Here is a 22,868-nt window from a genome sequence, read left to right on the forward strand (position 1 = left end):
TTAAGTTTTATTACAATAATATTGGTCACTCGTCGATATCACTCTCAGAATCCAGAAAGCTGAGCTCTCTGTATCCGTCAAGTTTGATCAAAACGGTTCCTTGATTCTCTTCACACCACTCGATGCTTTCTCTCTCCAAAAGTTTGATAACCTGCACGAATGCAGATCACAAACTACATCAACCATCCCACAAATCGAGGACAACTGAACTGAACGGTAATCTTTAATGGAGATGAGATCCGTACCGATTGTTTCAGCACAGACTTCCCGAGACCACGAGACCCACAGCCTGTTATAACCCTCAGAATTTGGATTGCTGTGAATAAAGTCTAAACTCTCCTTATCTTTGTTGGAAGAAAAATTAATTAAAAAAACCTGGCATCCAAGCAAAGACTTACAGGATACAAATGATACAAGTAGGAGGTGGCGTTTCAACATCTTCATTGCATGTTTGACATGTTGCCCATGCAAGTCGATTGTTATCGCATTTTCTATGCTCTTGTTTCTGAAATCACAAAATTCTTAGATTAATAGAATGCCCACAGAAGTTAGTATTAAATCTACTAAAGTTGAGAACTGACCTAGCTTTAAATATGTCACAGCTTGCCTTTTCTTCTGCTTCCTGGGCATATTTAGTCTGCAACTTGCCCTATTGAATTCCGGTTAAAAAATGATAGATTCAGAATTACCGGTAATATGGTGACACAAAACACTATCTAATCTTTTTTCTTTTCTTTTCTTCTTTTATCATAGCAAAAATACAACGAGGTCAAAAGAACAGCTAGATGACTAAACGAATGTTACAGGGCATTGCCCTGTAAAAACAAACCTTGTCTGAAAGATAAGCTGCATATGCCGGTTGTCCATTTGAATATGCTGTTGCAGCCTGCACACCAGTCCACATTTTGTCAGACAAGATACATATAGTACACTTATCGGAAACAATAGAAATGAAACTGAACTGATATCCCAGAGAGATCAGGTACCGGTGCAACAAATAAACATGAAAAGTATCATACTTTCTTATAGTAAGATTTCACCGTATTCCATTGTTTCTCAGCAGGCTTTCTATATAGATGATATTCATCAACTTTACCTACAATTCCAAAAAATTTGAACTACATAAGTAGTTAATAAAAAAATGTGCTCTCTTGGCCCCAAAGTTAGAAGAATGCGAGCCTTCTAGAGGTTTTTGCGAATTAGACTTCAAACTGACAGAAAGCTAAAGCTTAATATCGCAAAAGAGTGACGTTAAAGTTTTCATTCTTCAGGTTTTCTCAAAATAGAGTAAGATTGATAAAGCATTTTAAAGTTAATTATCGTACCACCAGTTACAGGCTGAGTTTCTGCGACACTTGATGAATCAAAATTCATAGGACGACCTAGTGACTCCATTTGCTTTACTACCTTCCTCCAGTTCATTGTGTTTGGTTTATATTCAGGACACCGGGATATGTTAAACAGATAATCCAATACTTTATAAGGGATATCTGACTCAGTAACTCTTGGGCTAGTTGGATACTGAGTTTCAGAACTAGTCAGAACCTTGGAATAACTCCTAAATTGGAGAAGGGGAAACACTGGTGGTCAGATATGCATCTAACTTATATGATTCTCAATCCAGCGCAAGTGAAATAACAACAAATTATTTGATCTCAAGAAGCATTATAAAAAAATATTTAACAAACATCCTAATGTTCTTCAATGGCATAAAATGTCTGTTAAGTAATCAAGAGAGCACAACATCCAGACTAAAAACCATTCCGTTTAATTTGCAGGATTTATGAAACAAAGTGCCAAATACAGTTTACAAGGATAAGATAATATTAGGCCATGATATGAGTAAACGCTACACCTCCACCGTCGAAACTTGAAATACTTGGGTCAATATAGAACCATATAAACACCTCTTCCAAATTATTCTAATGAGAATCTCGATCAAATTAGTAGCATATACAGATACAAATGCTCACTAGCACACTAACCATGCCCCGCCAAAATGAACCAAACACAACCCCCTATAACAAAACAATGACCGCATTGCATACACCACCGCTCAAAATATATTTGACTAATCCAATTTGAATAAGAACCAAAACCACGTGCGTTTTCCACTCAAGAAAAGACAAAAAAAGATTAAGATTAGCGATCACTAAGATTTACCTGAAACCACTGTCAATGGACCAGATACTATCCTGGAGGTCACCATCACACAAATTAGAAGATTTCCCGGCCTTCGGTTTCTATAGAATCAAATTATCAGCCTAGAGTATAACCGTTGTTTTTTGGCAGGAATCAGAGACATTGTAGTAAACAAGAATGTAGTTGCTTACATAGTCTCCGTGTAAAATAAGGTTTCTCATATCTTCCTTATAGTTTGCAGGATTAATAAAGCATCGACCATTCTCAGAGTCGGACTGCTCATTTGAGGAAGAGGAAAGATCAAGCAAAATATCCAAAGCCTGGTAGAATAAATATAGCTAGTTAAAACTTAAAATTATATTCTCCTGAAAATATATACTGCCGATAAATTTGATCATTACAGTACAAACTATAAATAGGAGTTCAGGCAGAACGTAGCCTAGACACCCACAACGGCATAATTCTAGTCAATGCATCAGCAAGATGAACTGATAGAACTATAAAACCCAGTGTTAATACCTTATCAACATCGTACCCACATTGGTCTGCAGAAACAAATTTCCAGGTTAAAAAATGAAGCATCTATTAAAAAAAACAAATTTCATCAGATCATAATTTTCTAAGAAAACCAACAGCATAAAGCTCATTCTAAAGGAAAAACAGATGCTCACATAGCACATCTCTGACAATAGCCATACTGATTTCACTGTCATCTCCAAGCATCGAGCTCAGAAACTGCTCAGCCTCCTCTTTGTCAACAGCATCACCAATTTTCTCCTTAAATTTAGGCGGATATTTAGGAGTTTCCTTCCTCACATAGTCCTTTCCAAGCATCGTAGAAACACTCCCAGTCGTAGCTACAACTCTCTTCTTCTGCTTCAATCCGCTCATCTTGACTGTGTTCTGATCCTCGCTCGAACCACAACTACTCGAAGTCCAGCTAGTTGAACCCGTACCAGAGCCCCAATCCACAGCAGAAGTCGTCGAAGTCGTTGAAGATGGATCATCTCCGTCGTCGAAATCACAGTTAGCGTTCCTCTTGTTAATAATAGCCACCATATTTTCTAAAATCTCAACTGCTTTGCCGGCGTCGCCATGTGCGTCGTTAATCGCCGAGGTGGCATCTTCAACGGAAACTGACGACCCAAAGGCCTCCACTAACGAGCTAATAACAACTTCCTTTTGATTCTTCTGCTGTTCGTCTTCGCTCAGGTTGTTGTTGCTACGCGGCGGTTCGTTGTTCGGAGGCTTGGAGGCATTTGATGAAGATCGGTTGTGATGCTTCTTTTTCTTCTTGTGGTTCTTCATGATCGATTGAACGATGAATCAATCAGATAAATACAAGTGAAAGCTTAGGATCGAAGAGAGAGAGAGAGAGAGAAGAAACCCTAAGATTTGGGAGAAAAAACAGGATTCAGGAGGAGAGAAACTGAAAAGAGGATAAACGTTAGAGGAAAGAATCTTAAAATTGGTAAGAATCTAAAAATTGAGGCAAGGGCTAAACTGAAAAGAGGATAAATAACTAATACGAAGTACTCCCTCCATCCCAAATTATATGCTAATGTAGCCACTTTCACACAAATCAATAAAATATATTTTTAAGATTGTTTTTAAACATATTTTTAATTATATAGACTAAAATACCCTTATAACTATAACTATTTATATTTGGAAAATTTGCAACAAATGAGGGTAAAAGGGTGCATGAGGATAGAATTGGTAAACAAAATTGATGTTCCTTAAATTTGTCAAAATTTGCATCTAATCTGAAACAAAAATATATGTTTATTTTAGCATCTAATTTGGGACGGAAGGAATATAAATTAGAATTTTTTCATCTTATTATTTTTTTTCTTTTCAAGTAAGGATTAGGTTTGGATTATTTCACTAAATTAGGATTTTTTTATTTTATTTTTTCCTTTTCAAGTAAGGATTAGGTTTGGATTATTTCATTTCACTGTATAAGTGCATATATCTATTTTACATTGTTACAAATATAGTCATCGTAAAATTAGTTTTTTTAAAACGGAAAAATCTGTTAAAGTTATCTAAATAAAAATTTAGTAAGTCAAGATCAAGTTAAATGGATTTTATTTTTATAGTAAGGACTTTAATATGATGTGATCGTAAGATTTAGATGAGCATGGGATATTGAATAAAATAGCAAAAAAGAATAGAAAATGTCCGGAACGTGTCTGGAGCAATACGAAACACGCTCCCGAGCACGAATACGCCCGATAACAACCAAAAGACGCTGGTTAGTGGTTATGCTAAAATATCAGGAATATGATACAAATTAATTGGTCAGTCATAACCTTTTTGAGGATTTACAGATTTTGGCTTCATTTGGATTCTACATTTCAATAGGAATGAGCAGCACAAATACTTTGTGCAAGATCTCTATGGATTATTAATTCAATAACAGAAAAACAAAACGATAAGAAAGAAGAACAAGGTTCCATTTGTCCTTGTAATCTAAGTTTACTCTCTCAGCAGGACTCTTCAGAGACATGTTTGACTAACAAGTTAGGTTGTCGGTTGCAACGATTTTGCTCGGCTGCTTTTGGGAATTTGGAACATCTCGATGGCATTTATCGTCAACACATATCGATAAACGCTTGCTTGCACTAAGAGAGGCATGGAATTGTTCATGTCCAGCAGCCTTTACAAACTTAAGTTTTTCGTCCCTGCGACTGTCGATACTATTGATCGTCTGATCTTTCCTCTTGTGTACTTCATCCCTCGCCATCTGAAGAAAAGACCAAATGACACATTCTTCAGTTGAACAATAATAACATAACAAAAAGGAAAAATCAAGAAACAATACGCAGCATTGACCAATATTCCATCTCAACTAAACAAAAAATCCATAAGTTCAGCCCCATTAGATGAAGCCATTCTGATTCCTCACAATTCCATACAGCAATAAAATCCAAATACTTCCATATTGTTTGCACATAACTCTTGTAGTATTAAGGACGTCGATTTCTAGAAACCAGTCTCAATTACAGAACTCAGCAGTTGATCAAATAATTTATCAGCAAGACAACCCCACACACACAAAGGGGTTGACTTTTACACATTCAATGCCACAAAGGAGCATATTAGTTAGAAAACACTTCATTTTCATTAAGAATGTCTGGAACTTGTAGAGAGAAGAGGCTTCATCAAAAACAAAATTCAATTACATCAGCATCAAACAGTGGAGTCCTAACAGGGGTGCCCATATGCACAAAATGCTCCTCTAGCTACTAGCAGTTAAAGGAGGGAGGACGTGTTCGTGTGGCCTTCCCATTGCAGCAATAGGGAAAAAGTTGGAACTCATGATCATCAAAGAAATAACCTTAGTGAGAAAGGCTTTCCCTCGACTCCTAAATGGGTAATACCTTAAAAGGCACTTGTACCTAGTTAGTAATTTTCTCGTTGCCAGGATAAAGTTTTCCCTTTAGATGCGTTTCTTTTTCCGTTTTGGATCCATCATCACTATCATCATCTATACGATCATGCATCAAACAGTGGAGTCCTAACAGGGGATAATGTAGTGACAACTCTCTGTCAGTCTCCTCAACGAACTTTAATCAAATAAAATAAACAAGCAAGTTTGTTTGTACCACACAAATTTAATCACTATCAGTGTACAGAAAAAAAGACAGCCCGATTATTTTGATTCTAAGCTGATCCAAGGCGAGCTAAGTTCCATAACAGAAATGTATGCAAGTTTCACATCATGCAGCCACAAAATATTAAAAATGAACTTGTGAAGGATCAAGAAAAAACCTGCAACAAGCGTAAGTCAAGCTTAGGTAGCCCAATTTGCTCAACGGTAAGTGAACCAAAGAAATTCCCCATTAATGCTGCATCCGGCAAAGACAAATCATGGAACAATCCTGCCACCAGCCCACCTAAGAAACTGTCACCAGCCCCAGTTGGATCAACTTGATTCGCGGCAAAAGGCAAAATCTGCAGCTCCCCATCTCTCCAGTACAGATTACATCCATCCTTGCCACTAGTCACCACCACACAACACCACTTTCTCACCTCCTCAAGGTCCATAACCAAAGCTTCCTCCGATGACACCTTTAAGACGGTAATTCTGGGTAAAAGATGGTAAAATCCACTATCTTTTAACCCCACCATATTCACAGTCCCATCATTGGCATCATCAAAAACACGAATCAATGCCTGAATGTCAATAAAAACAGAGCAGCAAATGTCGATCATTTTCTCAATTGTTTGGGGCAATATCTCTCCCCCAACACCGACCACCATCCCAAAATCGAACCTCTCATCTGGAAGATCCGACGGCATGATCGGGTCACAAGCGCAGACCCGTTTCAGGACCCGGTCCTTGTGACAATTCTCGTCAGTACCAGAATCGAAATAAGCCTTGAAAACGGTGGTTTTCGATGTGGGCATCACAATTGGGGCATGAAAAGTATTGTATTTGAAATCATAACCAACTTTAGACACTAAATGGCAATTAATCGACATACCATTGAGCACATTCGATATAAAGGAGGCGGCGCCGCCGAGAGACTCGGCAACGACGGAGCCATTTTGGATCAAAACGTCGTGGCAATAATTTCCAACAACAAGGACTCGAGGTGGAGCTGTTTCCGGTTGCTGGGTTTTCTTGGCTGTTACCATGATGATGAAGAGAAGAGAATCAAATCAAATCAATCAACCGGGAAAGAAGATATTATTAGTAAAGGGTTTTGGGATCGGGGGATTGGGTTAAGAAGAAACAAAGAGGTGTCTGAGAGCTGAAAACATTTTAATGGCAGAGGAAAGGCATGAATCGAACAAGACAACGAAATAAAGTTGCTTTCGTGGAGGGTGTCAAACAAACAAAAAGCTTTGAATTGCTAAATTGAGGAAAATTATCATTTGATGTATTCATGCTAAGCTAGCTATAATATGACAACTGAGGCCATCTTTTTTGATTTGGACCTTTCACAATGATTCACAGCCGAGACGAAATGCTTTCTCAACCTTAAAATTTTTTGCTTGCATGCTCAAACAAACAAAACAAAGAAGATTAAGCTTAAATGCTTAATTAGTACACTATAATAAGGCCTTTGAGAACATCATTAACTTATAATTACGTCTTAACAATAGTTTTATATAATGATGATTTTGAAGACAAATCATATTATTATGTAGTAAAAAAAAAGAAAACTTAGGGTTCGTTCGTTTTGTGGTTTACTGATGCTCGAACATGTTTCAAACTGTCTCAAAAAACGTATTTTTTATTGAAAATGGCAAAAAACACGTCTTTTGAAACAGTTTGAAGCAAGTTCGAACATTCACAAAATACGAAACGAACGGACCCTTAGGTCTGGTGAGTCACTCTGTGCTTTATGAAACTTTCGAATCTGATTCTAATTCATGCACCATTGAAGTTTATTCCTTTCTTTTCTTGACCAAATTATGTTAAAGTTTATTTCTTTTAAGTAATTTATTGTTGATCTTCAAAAAAAAAAGTAATTTATTGTTAATTGTTCCATTATGAAATGAAGTTCACTATTACCATAATATATTCTACATTCAATATTCTACATACTTCTTTTTTCTTTTCTTTTTTTATACATACATATACTCCTTCCGATGCGCTCTAAATAGGTGAGCATATATATGGATGGAGTATATTTTTAACAGAAAGTCCATGAATATCAAGAATATGATTATAGTTGATCAAAACAGGAAACTGTATGTTCTTATTAATAATAAATTTTACATATTATTAGATTACATATTTTTTATGTTTGTGGAGTGAATTAATGAATGTATGATTGGAAAAATTAAATCAAATATACATTAATTTTATAAATCAATATTTAAAGTGAAAAAAATAAATTTTATTACATTATTAAATAAATTTTATTTAAGAATTCCCCATATTATTATAATTTTTTTATTCACCCTATTGTTATAATTATTTATCATAAAGTAAATTATAGGTATTAAAACGTGTGTCTAATTTACTTGCCCCACTGAAATTTCTCTAGCAAATCAAACACAAATTTGGTTTTAAGTACTTTTTAGTGTTAAATATTGGGCTTAGTGGAGAGCATCATCGTGTGGATTTTAGCCCAAGACACCGCAAACGGGTCTCTAAAGCTTCATTATTTAATTTCTTCGCTTATGGTTTTTTCCTTTTTTAAATGTTTCAGGCCCGTATTCGAGCATTCAACTTCATGGAGGGAGGCGGATGCTTTAATCATCCGCCGATAGTTGTTAACTGTTAAGTAAAAACATAATTACTCATATTTGATATCAAGACCTTGGGGTGTATTTGAATAAAATTAAGAGATTAATTAGAAAAGGCAAATTAGTCAAGAAATTATAAATCTGGAGGATTTAACTTATTTTCTGGTGGATTTAGCCCCACCCAAAAAGATGGTTGTAATCTTACAGTAATATTTTATTTTATTTTTATAAAGGTTAAATCTATTAGTTTAATTAATGTGGCCGAGTTTAAGACTGCAAAGTAACCCTGATCCCCCACATTTTTAGCGCTAATGGCTATAATTATCAAATTCCTTTGATGGGTGTTAACAACCGTGATCAAACTATAACTAACAGAAGGTAGTTGGAAAATGATTAAACAGACTCTTTTAGATGGATTGTTGACTTTTAAGTTCACGATCGATACATTCCATGAGGCTTTAGCATCCATCCTGTCACGATGTGAACTCGGGAAAATTAAAAAGTTTTACTAACAACCAATACCAACAAGCATTTGTTAGTTGAACACTCCTTTGATGTAACCATGGATGTCACGATTATCGAAAGGAACAACCTCAGACTCCCAGAAAAACCTCCGGTGAATAGGTGTCGAGATTGGTCTAATTTAACAAAACAACAATGCATGTCACGAGGTACGACTTCCAACGCTTTGGGAGAGGAGCACGTTGTCTGCTTGTCATTTTAAAATCTTGGGTTCAATGAATAAAGAAACTGTTCAGATATAAAGTAAACTGTAAGTTTTGCAATTTCCTAATGGTTCTGGAATATGAGCTCTATTATTATATACTAGTAAGCAATGGTGACCAGCTACATGGACAAAACAACTAGGATATGATTGATTCGAGCCACATAATTTCAATATTTTAAACAACGTCTGTAACCAGAATGCCAGCAAATAGCCGGCAAGATTCACGATTTCGCCACTCTATAATGCTTTGACGCCGAGTTTGCCTCCACATATCGACGACAAGTGGGTCTTTTTTGTTTTTTGTTTCTTGCCTTATTTCAGTTCAAATATTCCATCTCACACCATTCTATTAATATAATCATAGTAATAATAATAACTTTATAGAGATTGCCACTTACAAATTGCATTATAAAACACTCTGGCTTTGCCTGGCTGTTGCTGCTCAAATCAAACCCAGAAAGGTTTTACAAACTTCTCTTAAGCTAAATGGCTGGTGGGAAACCCGATCATGAAACGATCCAAGTTGCGATAAATCTGTGGCGTTTCGGGTCTCGTTGGAAGGCCAAAAGGCTGATTAAAGACTCACATTGGAAAGTCTATGGCGTGGCTCGACGTCAAGATGAAGTTATCCCAATCAAAAGCAGTCATTACCATTTTATCTCCTGCAATCTGCTAAACCCCTGAAGAAAGCCATCAGAAGCTTTCCTTGTTAAAGGATGTCACACATCTGTTTGGGGTGACATGGGCAAGTGATTATCCACTTGACAGTGAAGAATGTAGCCAACAAAACAAAGCCATGATGTTAAATGCTCTGAATGCTATCTTACCAATAGCCAAGGGATTAAAGCACGTTTCGCTCCAGACGGGTATGAGGCATTATATATCATTAAAAGGCCCTTTTGATGGGGTTCAAATCTTCACCGAGGACTTTCCACGAATACCTACCGGTCATAACTTCTATTATGTGTTGGTAGATTTGCTAAAGGAGAGACTTTCAGGTAAGGCTATTAGCTATTCTGTGCATAGGCCTGGATTGATAACAGGCAGTTCCCATAGGGCATTGTATAACTTCATGGGAAGTCTCTGTGTTTATGGAGCAATCTGTAAAAATCAAAACTTTCCTTTCATTTTTGGGGGAACAAGACAGAACTGGGAAGAATCGTGCATCGACGGCTCCGATGCACGATTAGTAGCTGAACAGCATATCTGGGCAGCTACTAATGGTTCTATAGCTGTTGAAGGAGAAGCATTCAATGCAATCAATGGTAAGAGTTTTACTTGGAAAGAAATATGGCCAATTCTTGCTAGAAAGTTTGAGGTACAAGTTCCTGAGGACATGTTTTCGGAGGATTTTCGGTATGAGAAGGAAATGAAAGGGAAAGGAAATGTATGGCAAGAGATTGTAATGAAGGAAGGATTGATACAGACAACAATGGAGGATTTAGCCAACTGGGAATTTTTGGATTTGTTATTTCGATGTCCATTCAAGCTATTGGGTTCAAGGAATAAAGCAGATCGTTTTGGGTTTAAGAGGAGATGCAAGACATTAGATTCAATCTTGTATTGGATTGATTACATGAGAGATGAAAAGTTCATTCCTTGCCCTTAAAGTAATCTTTTTTTTCTTTCTTTTTTTGAGGTAAATTTCTCTTCGGTTGTGAATTTTGTCGTGGAAAATTATTCATCGAGCAAACTTCTTTAAATTAATATGATCCAAATCGTTAAAATCTTTTAAACCGTATTTTAGTATTGAAAAATTATTATTAAATATTATATTATTGAGATTTCCTGTAACTGTATTATTGAAGTCAGTAGCGGATTTATGACTTTTCATCGATGGAGGATGTATCTGTTAAAATGACCGGATAAATATAAATTATTGTCGCACTGCGAAATTTTTTATCAAATATATTATTCGAATCTATCAAATTTTTAATATCACAAAATAATATACGTATTATTTGATGAAATTGTGATAACGGTATAAAGCATTAAAGATGACCAGTTTTAAAATGAAAATATATGTATATATATATATATATATATCTAAGTAAAAATTGAGCTTGAAAGTCAATGTGAAAATAAGTAGAAAATTAGTTTTATAGTAAAAAGATTTTTATTTAAAATAAAAGCTATTAGAACACATACTGTAGTTGGTAAACTTGATTTACAAGTTGTCGTGAATTTGATCAAAACGAGACATTTAGATTTCACAAGAATATCCCAATAAATAGAGGAACCTCTTTTGTACCCAATTAGTGAAGACAAATTGGCAAATACTACAGTTTTTGCAATTCATTGAAATATTAATGGTCCATACTCTGCACCTCTCTTAATTTTAGTCCAGTTTTGAAAAAAAAAACAAAAAACTATACATTTCACAAGAATATCCCAATAATTAAGCAAAACAATTGAATGTCATTTTTCATATAATTCAAGTTGGTGAAATTATATATCTTTTTTAGATGAAGTACTAGTAAGTAGAGGATTATATTATCAAGGTTCGTCCAATTGGATCAAATCAATTACATGAACATATAAAGTATAGCCCATACTTATAAAATTTGTACGTATAAATTCGTGTCTAAGATATGAAATACATCGTCCTTTATAAAATATGTATAAAATTTATAACGTATAAAATATTTATATCTTTGTATTACCTTATTAAAATGATAGCCTCTTAATATAAGAGTTATGTCGTATATTTTTATACATTTTATTATTCCTACAAATAATAACTATATTAAATTTGTGTAGTATCGGCGAAAATAACTTATCCAAAAAAAATATATACACACTTTTTCAATTCAAAGAGTATGTTACCTTACTAGGTTTCTCCCTTTACTAACTTTTTTCGGAAGACGAAAAGAAGCGGAGAAGAATAGAGACTCCTCAACTGTGACCTTTTGGATACTTGCTCGGCCAGACACGAAAATTTCAAACTCTCACAACCATGATTGTCGATAATCCCTTCGCTTAGCATTTGATTCCTCCCTCCATAGAATGAACTTTTGTTAGCACTTAAAATATCCTCTCATCGCAACTGGCGCCACGCATTCTGCCAAGGTTTAAGTAGCTGTCTGTTAACAAGGACCTCTTCATTTAGCTGTGCAAGATGTCGGAAATAAAAGCCACCTCCCAAAATCGGAGCAAAGTATGATAACTCGTGTGGGAATTTGTCAAGATTTCTTATCCCAAGTCGGTGTTGATCCAAATTTTTTTTTTCATGTAGAGTCGTTGATTCAAAAGAGAGAATACACTCCCCACTTCGTCAAAATGAGTGTTTTTTACAGCCTACATGTTCGACATAGGTTTGAAACTTCCACTAAATCCTTTCATCGTCAAACTATTAAGTTATCTAGGAAAACCTCCAAGTCAATTATGCAGTACTTCACGAACTACCATTATGGGAGCGTAGTAACGAAGAACCATCCCTTCAATTATTTCAAACAAAAAAAAATAATAATAAAAAGAAAATTGTAACCTGAGGAGAGTGTATATCGCTTTGCTCAACATAACCTGAAATTATGGCTAATGTACGTTGCTCTTTTGGGTAGCCTGATATCTTAATATCCCCTTACATTTGACAATAGTTGCAACCTTTTTTCCGGGACACCTTGTGTGCTCATCTCCTGAGAATTTCCAAAACAGAAAGAAGAAATATTATCAACAGTTAAAGGAATAAGAACTCATAGATGTTTGAAGGAAGCAAGAGAGCATATATACCTTGGGCATATCAACATAGTAATTTACTTTATGGTATGTCATTGTCAGCGGTTGAAATGGAAGAATCATCCCCTTTGTTTTACTACTCTCTTGACTATTTCCTGGACATTCACCAGATAATACGGTAGGATTATGATTAACAATTTAGGTCCGAGAAAATATATATTCTCTCCGTCTGTTAATATATATATTTTTAATTTTTTTTCATGCATTCAAAAGGAGATGTATTTAGTCGATATTAGTGAATAGGGAAAACTACATTTTATATCCCTCTTAAATCATTATGCCAACAAAAATACCCCTTATAGATGAAATCAAAGAATTATATCCCTCTTAGATGATTCTTTTAAACAATCATACCTCTTCGCCGTTAAAAATTTCCACTTGACACCAAATTCCATTAAATTATTTTACGTGGCACCTTAGACCAATCTTAACATGCCACGTGGCCTGCGATGTGGAAAAAAAGTGCCACGCATCACATAAAATGCCACATGATCAATAGACATGAAAAACCAGTCCGTCCGGTCCGGATTCGAACCGGTCTGGTCCAAAAACAAACTGATCTGGCCCAATCTCGAATCGGTCCGGTCCAAAAACGTACCGGTCCGTCCAGATTCGAACCGATCCGGTTAATTAATTTAATTTTATAAATTTATTATTTTAAAAATTATTTTAAAAATTATATTTAAATTTTAAATTTTCTTTATTTTCTAAATTACAAATATTTATTAAATTAACTTTTTTTAGTTTCTGGATCGGACCGGTTCGTCTCTGGACCGGACCGATTTGAGTTTGAATCGGATCGAACCGATTTTCCATCTCTATTGATCATGTGGCATTTTATGTGACATGTGGCAATTTTTTTCCACATCACATGTCACGCGCCATGTTAAGATTGGTTTAAGGTGCCACGTAAAATAGTTTAACGGAATTTGGCACCATGTGGCAATTTTTAACGGCAGAAGGGTATAATTGTTTAACGGAATCATCTAAGAGGGTATAATTTTTCGATTTGATCTAAAAAGGATATTTTTATTGGCATAACGATCTAAGAGGGGTATAAAATGTAGTTTTTCCTTAATGAATATATATATCTTCTTAAATATACTAAAAAAGCTTAAAAAGTATGTATTAACAGATAGAGGGAGGAGTATATCAATCCATAGATGTAAATGTTTCCCATGCTCAATCAAAGATAACTGACCATTTATTTCAACGGAAGTTTCTTCTGTGGTATCGGCTGTCATCAATCCCCGACTTTTTTCAAGATCTATACTAAAAGAATACATAGATTCCAAAATCGTTGATCCTATTTCAGAACATCCAAACATTATGTTTGCACCAGTATCTGAAGAAGTTAGACTGGTAATAGTTGTACGTACTAATGTTGCAACTTTTCAATAATGCATCGTTATCGTTAAATCAAACTTAAAGACTTACCCTCGAGTACTCTCGATTACAAATTTAATTTTTTTTCGATAGATAATATCTTATCGATCGTGTTAATCACAGCTTCCAATCAATTCCTATATACTAATATGAGACTTGGTTTCTCCAACTCACTGATTTCTTCTTTTCCTATCCTATCTCACAAAATTCACACAACTTTTGTACTTTCACATAAATATTTTTTGGATATGATAAATGGACTCATCCAAACATAGATTCATTAAACTCATCGTATTTTGGGCCGTTTTTAGAGTCCATGGGATAATGAGTCCAAGAATCATGCCTCAATATTTTCAGTTCTCTCATACACAAAATGTGTTTACCTTACTTTGTCCAAATGTCATGGATACCTTCCAAAAGTGTTTATCGTTGGTAAAGGTAATTGTTTGGTCCTAATTACCGTTAAAAACTGCTTAGTTGGAAATCTTAATTAATCGTAGCCTGATACGCATATTTATTAAGTGTTAAAAAATACCACTAGATTTTATAATCCTGGACAAGTTATCCTAAAACACAATTAACCCCGATCATACTAATATCAATTTCAGTTCATACTAAACCGATCATACTTATAAAGTAAAAAATAAACGAGATTATTAATTCATCGAGTATTAGTATTTTTAATGCTTAGAAGTCAGAACTGCATAATGGAAGTACAGATGGGATTTACAGATTTTTAGGAATTAAATAAAGTAGAAAACTTGGTAGGTACGGTACCCAACCAAAGTGTCCATGTTATTATGTATGCTGCAAGTCGAAGCATTTTTAGTTTTCCTACTCTATACAACACAAGAACTTAAAATTCGACTACTTTTCATATATATTTTCTTAGAAAAAACATCATGTATATTTTTAGAGGGAGTATTAAAAATAGAAAGGGAGAAATATCACTAGTTTACTATGCTCCTGCCAAAGTTGAAAAGGTACATTAAATTTATCTCATTTATCCTAATATGCATTAGAAAATAGAAGGCGAATATCAGCATATCATATGCCCAAGTGAGCCATAAAACGGTCATACTGTCTGTACTAAGCAAGTCTAGGACAAGAAATGAAAAAGATAGCTTTAATCGGAAATGTTATGTAAGCTTTTTGAAGCTCATCTCCTTTGGAAGTTGAGGTATTTGACGGAGGCAGCAAATATGGCAAAGAACAAAATGCAAAACCCAACAAGAACTACCACCGTAACTCCAATCATGCCAGGACCATACCCAAAACTTACTTCTATATACTCTTTAACCGTACCGTCAAATTTGTACCCGACGATCCTGGTTTCCACATCGCCGAGCTGTGACGTGATAACTCCCCTCAAAGTCCACGCGACGGGGCAAATGTAGTAGTACCAGATCCACCATACCGGAATATTCGGTTTAGGTACTAGAAAACCGGAGAGGAGATTCCATAAAGAGTAAAATGCGGAAGAAACGACAGCTGCCAGGTGTTGAGTAGGAGTGAGAGCAACGGCCATCATGCCGTAAAAAGTGAAATACGTGAAAGTAAGGAACATGAAGATAAGATAGAGCAAGAATTTCTCTGCTGTCCTGTCAAAGTTGATCATGAAATATGTGATGGTTCCATAAATGATAGTCTGTGCGGCAATGTAAGGAAGCTCCACCAGTCCCTGATCACAAAAAAAACAAAATGTAAGAAATCAATCTTTCGACTTTGAAAATGATGTTGTTTTAGTTTACCTGAGCAGCAGCATATGGTATTGGGGAGTAGAGCCCTGCTGCTTTCTCACGATAGAATACGGTCCTCTCGATCGAAACAATAGGCTGTACAGAGGATGCATTATTCACTCCAAGAAACAGGCAAGCAGAATAAAGTGCTCCCATAACTACAAATAATGATTGAGTAGTGTCCCTCTTTGAACCACAATTCCAAAATGCTGTCCCAATTATGAATGCGCTCATTGTTGTGAACAATATCCTCATTGCATTGTACTGCGGACTTCTCCAATATACAAGATTTTGTTTCCACATGCAAGTCTTGAACTGAGTCAATGTATCTTGTGCAAAAGTCGAGGAAAAATGCAAGGGCTCTGAGTCAGGGGATGGACTACCAAATTGCTTGATGGAAGATTCAACTCCCCTGAGATCAAAACATGAGAGTTAGTTATTATATGTATGTAATACAGACGAGACAAGACGAAACTCAAGAATCAAAGATTTGTTGCATATAGTTTTATATTACTTGAATTGTTCAGAATGTCTATATATGTCTGCAAAGTCGGCCCCAATCTTCTCTTCCATAGTTGGTGTGGAAACCTCAAGCATCCAAGTTGCTGGGTTGTAACTGACGGGAATTTTTGGAATGCCATCAATCGCCTGCATGAATCAGAAAAATGGAGATAAAGACAAACTGATTTCATAAAAATTATGACCGCCAACTAGTACTCATGGTATACCTCAAAATAGTCTATCAACGTCTGTGAATTCGCACCAAGGTTCCCTCCATATATTACTCTACCACCTCGTTTCATTAGAAGTAGCTTCACAAATGCAAAAACAAAGATGCAGAAATAAATAACAAATATAAGAAATAGCTTTAGATCTCAGATAAGTTTCTCCGTATATTCACAAACTGTGAATGACCAACCTCATCAAAAGCTTCAAATATATCGATACTCGGTTGATGTATTGTGCAAACTACCGTTCTTCCCGTGTCAACTGTGTTTCGAACAGTTCTCATCACAATTGCTGCCGCTCGTGCATCAAGTCCAGAAGTGGGTTCATCCATAAATATAATTGAAGGATTTGCAACGAGCTCTACAGCAATGGTCAAACGCTTTCTCTGCTCCGTTGATAAGCCAGAACTACCAGGCAAACCGACCAAGGCATACCTCAAACTATCAAGCTCCACTAATTTCATTACTTCTTCAACAAACTCCTGCATTAAATTCGTGTAACATCAGCGAAAACAACTTATCCAAAAAAAAAAAATGTATATGACTTTTCAATTCAAAGAGTCTGTTGCCTTACTCTGTTTTTCTCTTTACTGACTTCTTTCGGAAGACGAAGAGAAGCGGAGAAGAAGAGAGACTCCTCAACTGTGACTTGAGGAGAGTGTATATCGTTTTGTTCAACATATCCTGAAATTCTGGCAAATATGCGTTGCTCTTTTGGGTAGCCTGATATCTTAATATCCCCATCTATGTATCCACCAGTTTTTCTACCCGCAAGAACATCCATCAAAGTGGTTTTTCCTGCCCCACTGGAACCAACCAGTGCTGTCAGGACACCTGGTGAAAATACTCCACTTACATTTGACAACAGTTGCAACCTCTTTTCCGGGACACCTTGTGTGCTCATCTCCTGAGAATTCCCACAACAGAAAGAATAACTATTACCAACAGTTAAAGGAATAAGAACTCAAAATTGTTTGAAGGAAGCAAGTGAGCATACCTTGGGCATATCAACAAAGTAGTTTACATTATGGAATGTCATTGTCAGTGGTTGAAATGGAAGAATCATCCCCTTTGCTTTACTAGTCTCTTGGCTACTTCCTGGACATTCAGCAGATAGTACCGTAAGGTTATGACTAACAATTTAGGTCCGACAAAATATATATCTATCCACAGATTACAAAGTTTCCCATGCAATGAAAGATAACTGACCATTCATTTCAGTGGAAGTTTCTTCTGCGGTATCAGAAGTCATCAATGCCTGACCTTTTTTAAGAGCTGTACAAAACATAAGCAAAACATTTACCAGCAGAGATGGGAAGAAAATGGATGAACTTCAACACACAAGAAACAAAATATATCATATCATTCTTGACTTACGATTAAGGTAAGATATAGCCAAAGTCACAAGGATATTGAACAGGACTGCATATAGTAGAAGAACACAAACTCCGATCCAATACCAATTGTCATCAGCAGGTAAACTATGTGAATGGAGAACGTTGTATCCCACTGTGTTATTACCGACAACATCTTTCTGCAAATAGTTTTAAGACGTTGATATGATATTATAGATGAAGCAATAAAAAACTGACGAAATGTTTTCTTTGCAAACCTGCATCCACCTAGTGGCACCAAATTCGTTGACAGAAAGGGCACGTTGACCATAGGTGAGGGGCGACAACCAAGAAGCCCAAGCCCACCATGGCTTTATCAATTCTACAAAAACAAACACATTTATCAATGATAAGTAATAAGTGATAACTACTAGATTTTTATGAAAAGGCCAAAGGTTTTTTCTTTAACCTTTTGGAATTATAAAGCCTCCCAACAGGAATATAGCTAAGAGTGCAGCTGATCCAAACGTATTGGCAATGACCATATCTCTAGCGAGAGCAGCCATCATCCTGAAGAGACCCAATGCCATCTGGTGTACTGAAAAGAGTAAGAACATAAATCGGAAAAACCTGAAACATGAAAACAAGAACAAATGAGTGTAAACGCTAACTAATTTTGTCACTGTGTGTAGATCATCTAAAATTAAGTAAATAAGGATACCTTCCAGGCGCAGGAGCAAAGCCGACAGTGTAGTAGACTACACAGGACCAAACTATACTTTCCATAACAGAGTAAGGAACTCGCAAGATCCAACTGGCTAGAGACCATGCCCATGCAGGATGAAAGTTGCTATCTCGTTGCTTGAAGAAGACTGGAAGTCGTGATATCATAAGGGGTAGCTCAGAAAATCCATTAAACATCATATGAACCAGTCCAAAAAACAAGCAAGAAAGATAAAGGTTTCCATTAGCCTCATCTCCGGGGTGTAGTTTTGTACGCAAGAACATCGTGCACGTTACCAATCCAACAAATCCAACCTTCAATATTTGCAAAATACCAAGAAGATCAAGAAGACATTAGCAAAAAGTTGAAGAAACAGGAAAAGATATTTGAAATAATGTAGCAACATAGTACTAGGCAAGTATTCCAAGTAACTTGGACATTTAAAGTAGTACAAAGCGACACAAGGTAAAAAATAGGAATTGGAACAAAAGAGGTAGAAAGAATACTAAACTTAATAAAACACATCCACAAAGATCACAATAATATTTTTATTTATGAGTTAAAAAGAAAAGGGCTGAGCAGACCTGGCATGTTCTGAAAATGTACAGAAAACTGTGTCTTTTGATCAACAGTATTTCTCGATCAAAGCATGCTTTGAAAAGCTCGCGACTAGATACAGCAAACTTTGTTCTAGACAAAGCTGAAGGAAGACTCTTAGATCGATCACATGGAACAAGAAGGCTGGCCTCCACTGACCTTCCAAATTTGGATTCTTTAAAAGCTTTTACAATCTCTGAAACGGGTATAAATTCATATGGTCTAGAAGGATCTGCCCAGTACTGAGCTTGATCCTTTTTGGAGGTCACCTGATGATAAATCGAGTTAGGAAATCATAAAAGGAGAAGTAGAAAACACTTTAGTACAAATCGATAATTTTAGCAAAATACCTCTTGAAGAAAATCGGCAACTCCCTTACGTGCTGGAAGTCGAAATCCTAACGACTCAAAGAACTCTACAACGTCAGTTATAGGGCCCTGATACACAATATTACTATCTGACAAAAGAACCAGGTCATCAAACAGTTCAAATGTCTCGGGAGCAGGCTGAAGAAGAGCCATCAGCACTGTTCCCTCCATTAGATGAACAAAGTTCTGTACGCATTTCACAATTTGGTATGTTGTGGAGCTGTCTAGTCCAGTAGATATCTCATCCATAAAAAGGGTTTTTATTGGGCCAACAACCATTTCCCCTGGCATGAACAACACAGAAGAACATCAGTTAACAGAAAGAAATCACAATTGCCAGTTAACATTCAAAAAAACTGTGATTTTTAATGATGATGTGCAAAGATGTGAGAAAGTATAGGGACCTGTTGTGACCCTTTTCCTTTGACCGCCAGAAACACCTCTCATCATATCACTACCAACTATAGTGTCAGAGCAAATATCCAGACCAAGCACCTTTAAGACATAATCTGTTGAAACATTGTGCTGTTTACCTCTAACCGAAGATGCCTGTAAAGAAATTAAATGATATTTTGTAACCAAGTAACGATTTCATTTCAAGAGGAACGTAAATCAAAATGATCATCACGTACCTTCATAAAAGCATCAATTTCTGGAATTGGACGTATGTTTCTCTCCTTCTCCAATCGGGTTAAATCATCCATGTATCCTAAAGGAAGTTCAATAATTAAGTAACTTGGCAGCAAATTCATCATAGTAATTTGTAGTTCATATAAAAGCAAGGTAGTTGAGGGAACAAACCAGCGTAGCCTTCACTAGCTCCTTGACATCTAGCCGCAAAGTCCAAGGTTTCCCGTACAGTAATCTCTGCAATATGATTATCCGTTTGGCTAACATATGCTGAAGTTCTTTGCACACAGAATTGATCAAGTTTTTCGCCATTATATGTTATATTGCCGGTTGTCTGTGTAGAAACCGCACTTCCGGCAATTTAGTCAGCAAAAATGGAGGGAAACAAATAAATAAGAAAATCCCAAGAGTGTTGAAAGGAGTTGGGCTTAGCAAGGCCCAAAAAAACCTACTGTGTAGAAGCCCAAAAAGATATGATTTGTCCGACAACAGATGAACATAATATAGCCCAGGCAAAAGTTCCTTTTAAAATCTCAGAAATTTAATTTTGTCCAAAATACTTCTTAACAAAAAAAAGATATGATAGGTAAATAAAGTTTTTGTTTGGCATCTTTTTTCACAAGAATCACAAGAAACTGATATATGAAAGTGATATGAATTCATTATTAGAGATATTTATTTGACAAAATTAATTACAAAGTTTAATTACCTTCAAGTTCTTGTCAAGTTTGCCAGCAAGAGCCCTTAGCAAAGTTGATTTACCAGATCCTGGTGGTCCTAAAAGCAAAGTCATCCTACATCCATGTAATCAAAGTAATGAAAATCATGTTTAATTATTATCAATAAATTTATAAACTTTCTTTCATTTACAACAACTGCAATCAATGCTATTAGAAGAAATAAATAAAACTATAGCATAAACATATTAAATTTTTTAAATTTAGTAGCATTGAACTTGCAGAAAGATATATTAAAGTATTAATATTTTAGAGGTACATAATTAAGAAGGTTAATGGCCTACCTTCATTGAATATACTTCTATAATTAAACTTACATACGTAAATGCAAGTATATAAGGAAAAAAAGGAGAGCATGCAAGAAATTTCGTAAACAAAGATTACCTTCCTGGTTTGATGATCCCACTGACATCATTCAAGATTGTTAATGAATGTCGCTTCGGTCGAAATATTCTTAAACTAGTGAGTAATTGCTGCACATTCAAACAAACATACTCCGTATTAAAATAATTAATGATGGTTAATTAATTATTATTGATTGAATTAAAACAAATCATTAAAATGAATTAATGATATACGTACCTCTATTGCATCACGAGTAACATTGATCAAAGTAGGCAAAGCTCTGTTACCCGTTTGAACTTTTGCACTTACATTCAAGTGCTCATATCTTACTTCCACCTTTGGCACCTCCAATCCAACTCTATATCAACAGATTTTAAATTAGCGAATTACAATTGTTAAGTTTTGGACGTGTAATAATAAGCGGATTCGAACCTTCAACCTCAAAGAGTACTTTAATCATTCGATTAATTAGTCTTGGTTTGCGATGTATAATAATCAAGTTTGTACTTTTTCAAGGGTAATATTATTTCCAAAAAAAGAATCAATTTTAGAATTATGATCAGTAGTTAGAAAAGGAGTTTTGGAGATTTGCTTATAGTAATTTGTTTACAAAATAAGTTAAACTAATATTTGGAATACGAAAAGATATACATCATATCACCTATAATTAAGATCATAACTATAAAAAACGAAATAATAGCGAGTACAGGATTGGGAAAAGGAGGCGTGTTCATAAGCAACACATGCACTGCTTTTTTAGTTTCCATTAATGGCGATTGCTTGATTAATTTCACTTTATTAATTTAAATCACATGCAATGATCGATCTCGATTACGTACCGGTCGAGCCTTTCCTTAACGGCGGAGAGCAGTTTAAAATTATCCTGTTCATTCGTATCGAGAGCTTTTTTGACGACGAGCTGTCGATTATTCCTGTCCAACTTTCTGACGTCGATCGTTTCTGTCGCCGGTAAAACAGCACCGCCGTGGTGGTACTCGGACGGATTCCGTCGTAGAATAGCAAAGTTGCTTCGTTTCTGTGACGGAAGCCTCTCTAACGCAGCCCAAAGCAAACTCGCCTTCGTCTTGCTCCACCGCTTCTGCATTCGACGGCCGGACGAACGATTCCCGTCCCGATTCCACCTCGAATTCCAAAAACTCGAATCCATTCGAAGCTGCCATATGTGTGAACCTCGATCGATCGAGTTTATTATCTCTTTCTCTCTGTATAAATATGCGTAATCAGTGACTGTTGAATTGCCTCGATGAGGCACAAATCGCCGACTGCTGCTGTATGTGTGAATTTATATTTTTTGTGTGTGAGAGAAAGCTAAAGGGCTAGCTGTATTGTATACATATATTTATAGAGAAAATACTGAAATTCGATTATAATTATAAATTTTAAAAATAATTAGACGATGGGAAAATGTAAATAATTAGTTTTGATTGCATGTGTTGTGTGTGTGT

The 22,868-nt window shown here is 35.7% G+C and overlaps 3 protein-coding genes and 1 pseudogene across 3 annotated transcripts; 1 reads left to right on the plus strand and 3 right to left on the minus strand.

Moving 5' to 3' along the window:
- Nucleotides 1-25: 25 nt before the first annotated feature.
- On the minus strand, nt 26-3,450 carry LOC139884077 (SMR domain-containing protein At5g58720-like). The gene is made up of 11 exons (XM_071868154.1): nt 2,814-3,450; nt 2,662-2,687; nt 2,334-2,462; nt 2,164-2,243; nt 1,326-1,558; nt 1,020-1,096; nt 830-886; nt 582-649; nt 399-505; nt 246-316; nt 26-151 (listed from the first exon to the last, which is right to left on the minus strand). The coding sequence occupies exons 1-11, from the start codon at nt 3,448-3,450 to the stop codon at nt 26-28; spliced, it is 1,611 nt and encodes a 536-aa protein (XP_071724255.1).
- A 1,210-nt stretch (nt 3,451-4,660) lies between these two features.
- Nucleotides 4,661-6,789, minus strand: LOC139884078 (inositol 3-kinase-like). Its single transcript, XM_071868155.1, has 2 exons — nt 5,920-6,789; nt 4,661-4,891 (listed from the first exon to the last, which is right to left on the minus strand). The coding sequence occupies exons 1-2, from the start codon at nt 6,787-6,789 to the stop codon at nt 4,661-4,663; spliced, it is 1,101 nt and encodes a 366-aa protein (XP_071724256.1).
- A 2,798-nt stretch (nt 6,790-9,587) lies between these two features.
- On the plus strand, nt 9,588-10,688 carry LOC139884071 ((S)-8-oxocitronellyl enol synthase CYC2-like; annotated as a pseudogene).
- Nucleotides 10,689-15,359: 4,671 nt separating this feature from the next.
- LOC139884092 (ABC transporter G family member 31-like) lies at nt 15,360-22,583 on the minus strand. The gene is given in 22 exon segments (XM_071868166.1): nt 15,360-15,881; nt 15,952-16,351; nt 16,454-16,587; nt 16,668-16,751; nt 16,859-17,149; nt 17,242-17,574; nt 17,665-17,758; nt 17,873-17,942; nt 18,045-18,201; nt 18,280-18,383; nt 18,471-18,631; nt 18,723-19,039; nt 19,310-19,591; nt 19,673-19,974; nt 20,095-20,239; nt 20,323-20,399; nt 20,492-20,654; nt 21,030-21,114; nt 21,442-21,530; nt 21,640-21,760; nt 22,242-22,474; nt 22,476-22,583. Coding segments are annotated over 22 exon segments (4,272 nt in total).
- Between the last annotated feature and the right edge of the window lie 285 nt (nt 22,584-22,868).

The sequence above is a fragment of the Rutidosis leptorrhynchoides genome, unplaced genomic scaffold (assembly GCF_046630445.1).
Source record: "Rutidosis leptorrhynchoides isolate AG116_Rl617_1_P2 unplaced genomic scaffold, CSIRO_AGI_Rlap_v1 contig50, whole genome shotgun sequence".
In the NCBI taxonomy this organism is placed as follows: Eukaryota; Viridiplantae; Streptophyta; class Magnoliopsida; order Asterales; family Asteraceae; genus Rutidosis; species Rutidosis leptorrhynchoides.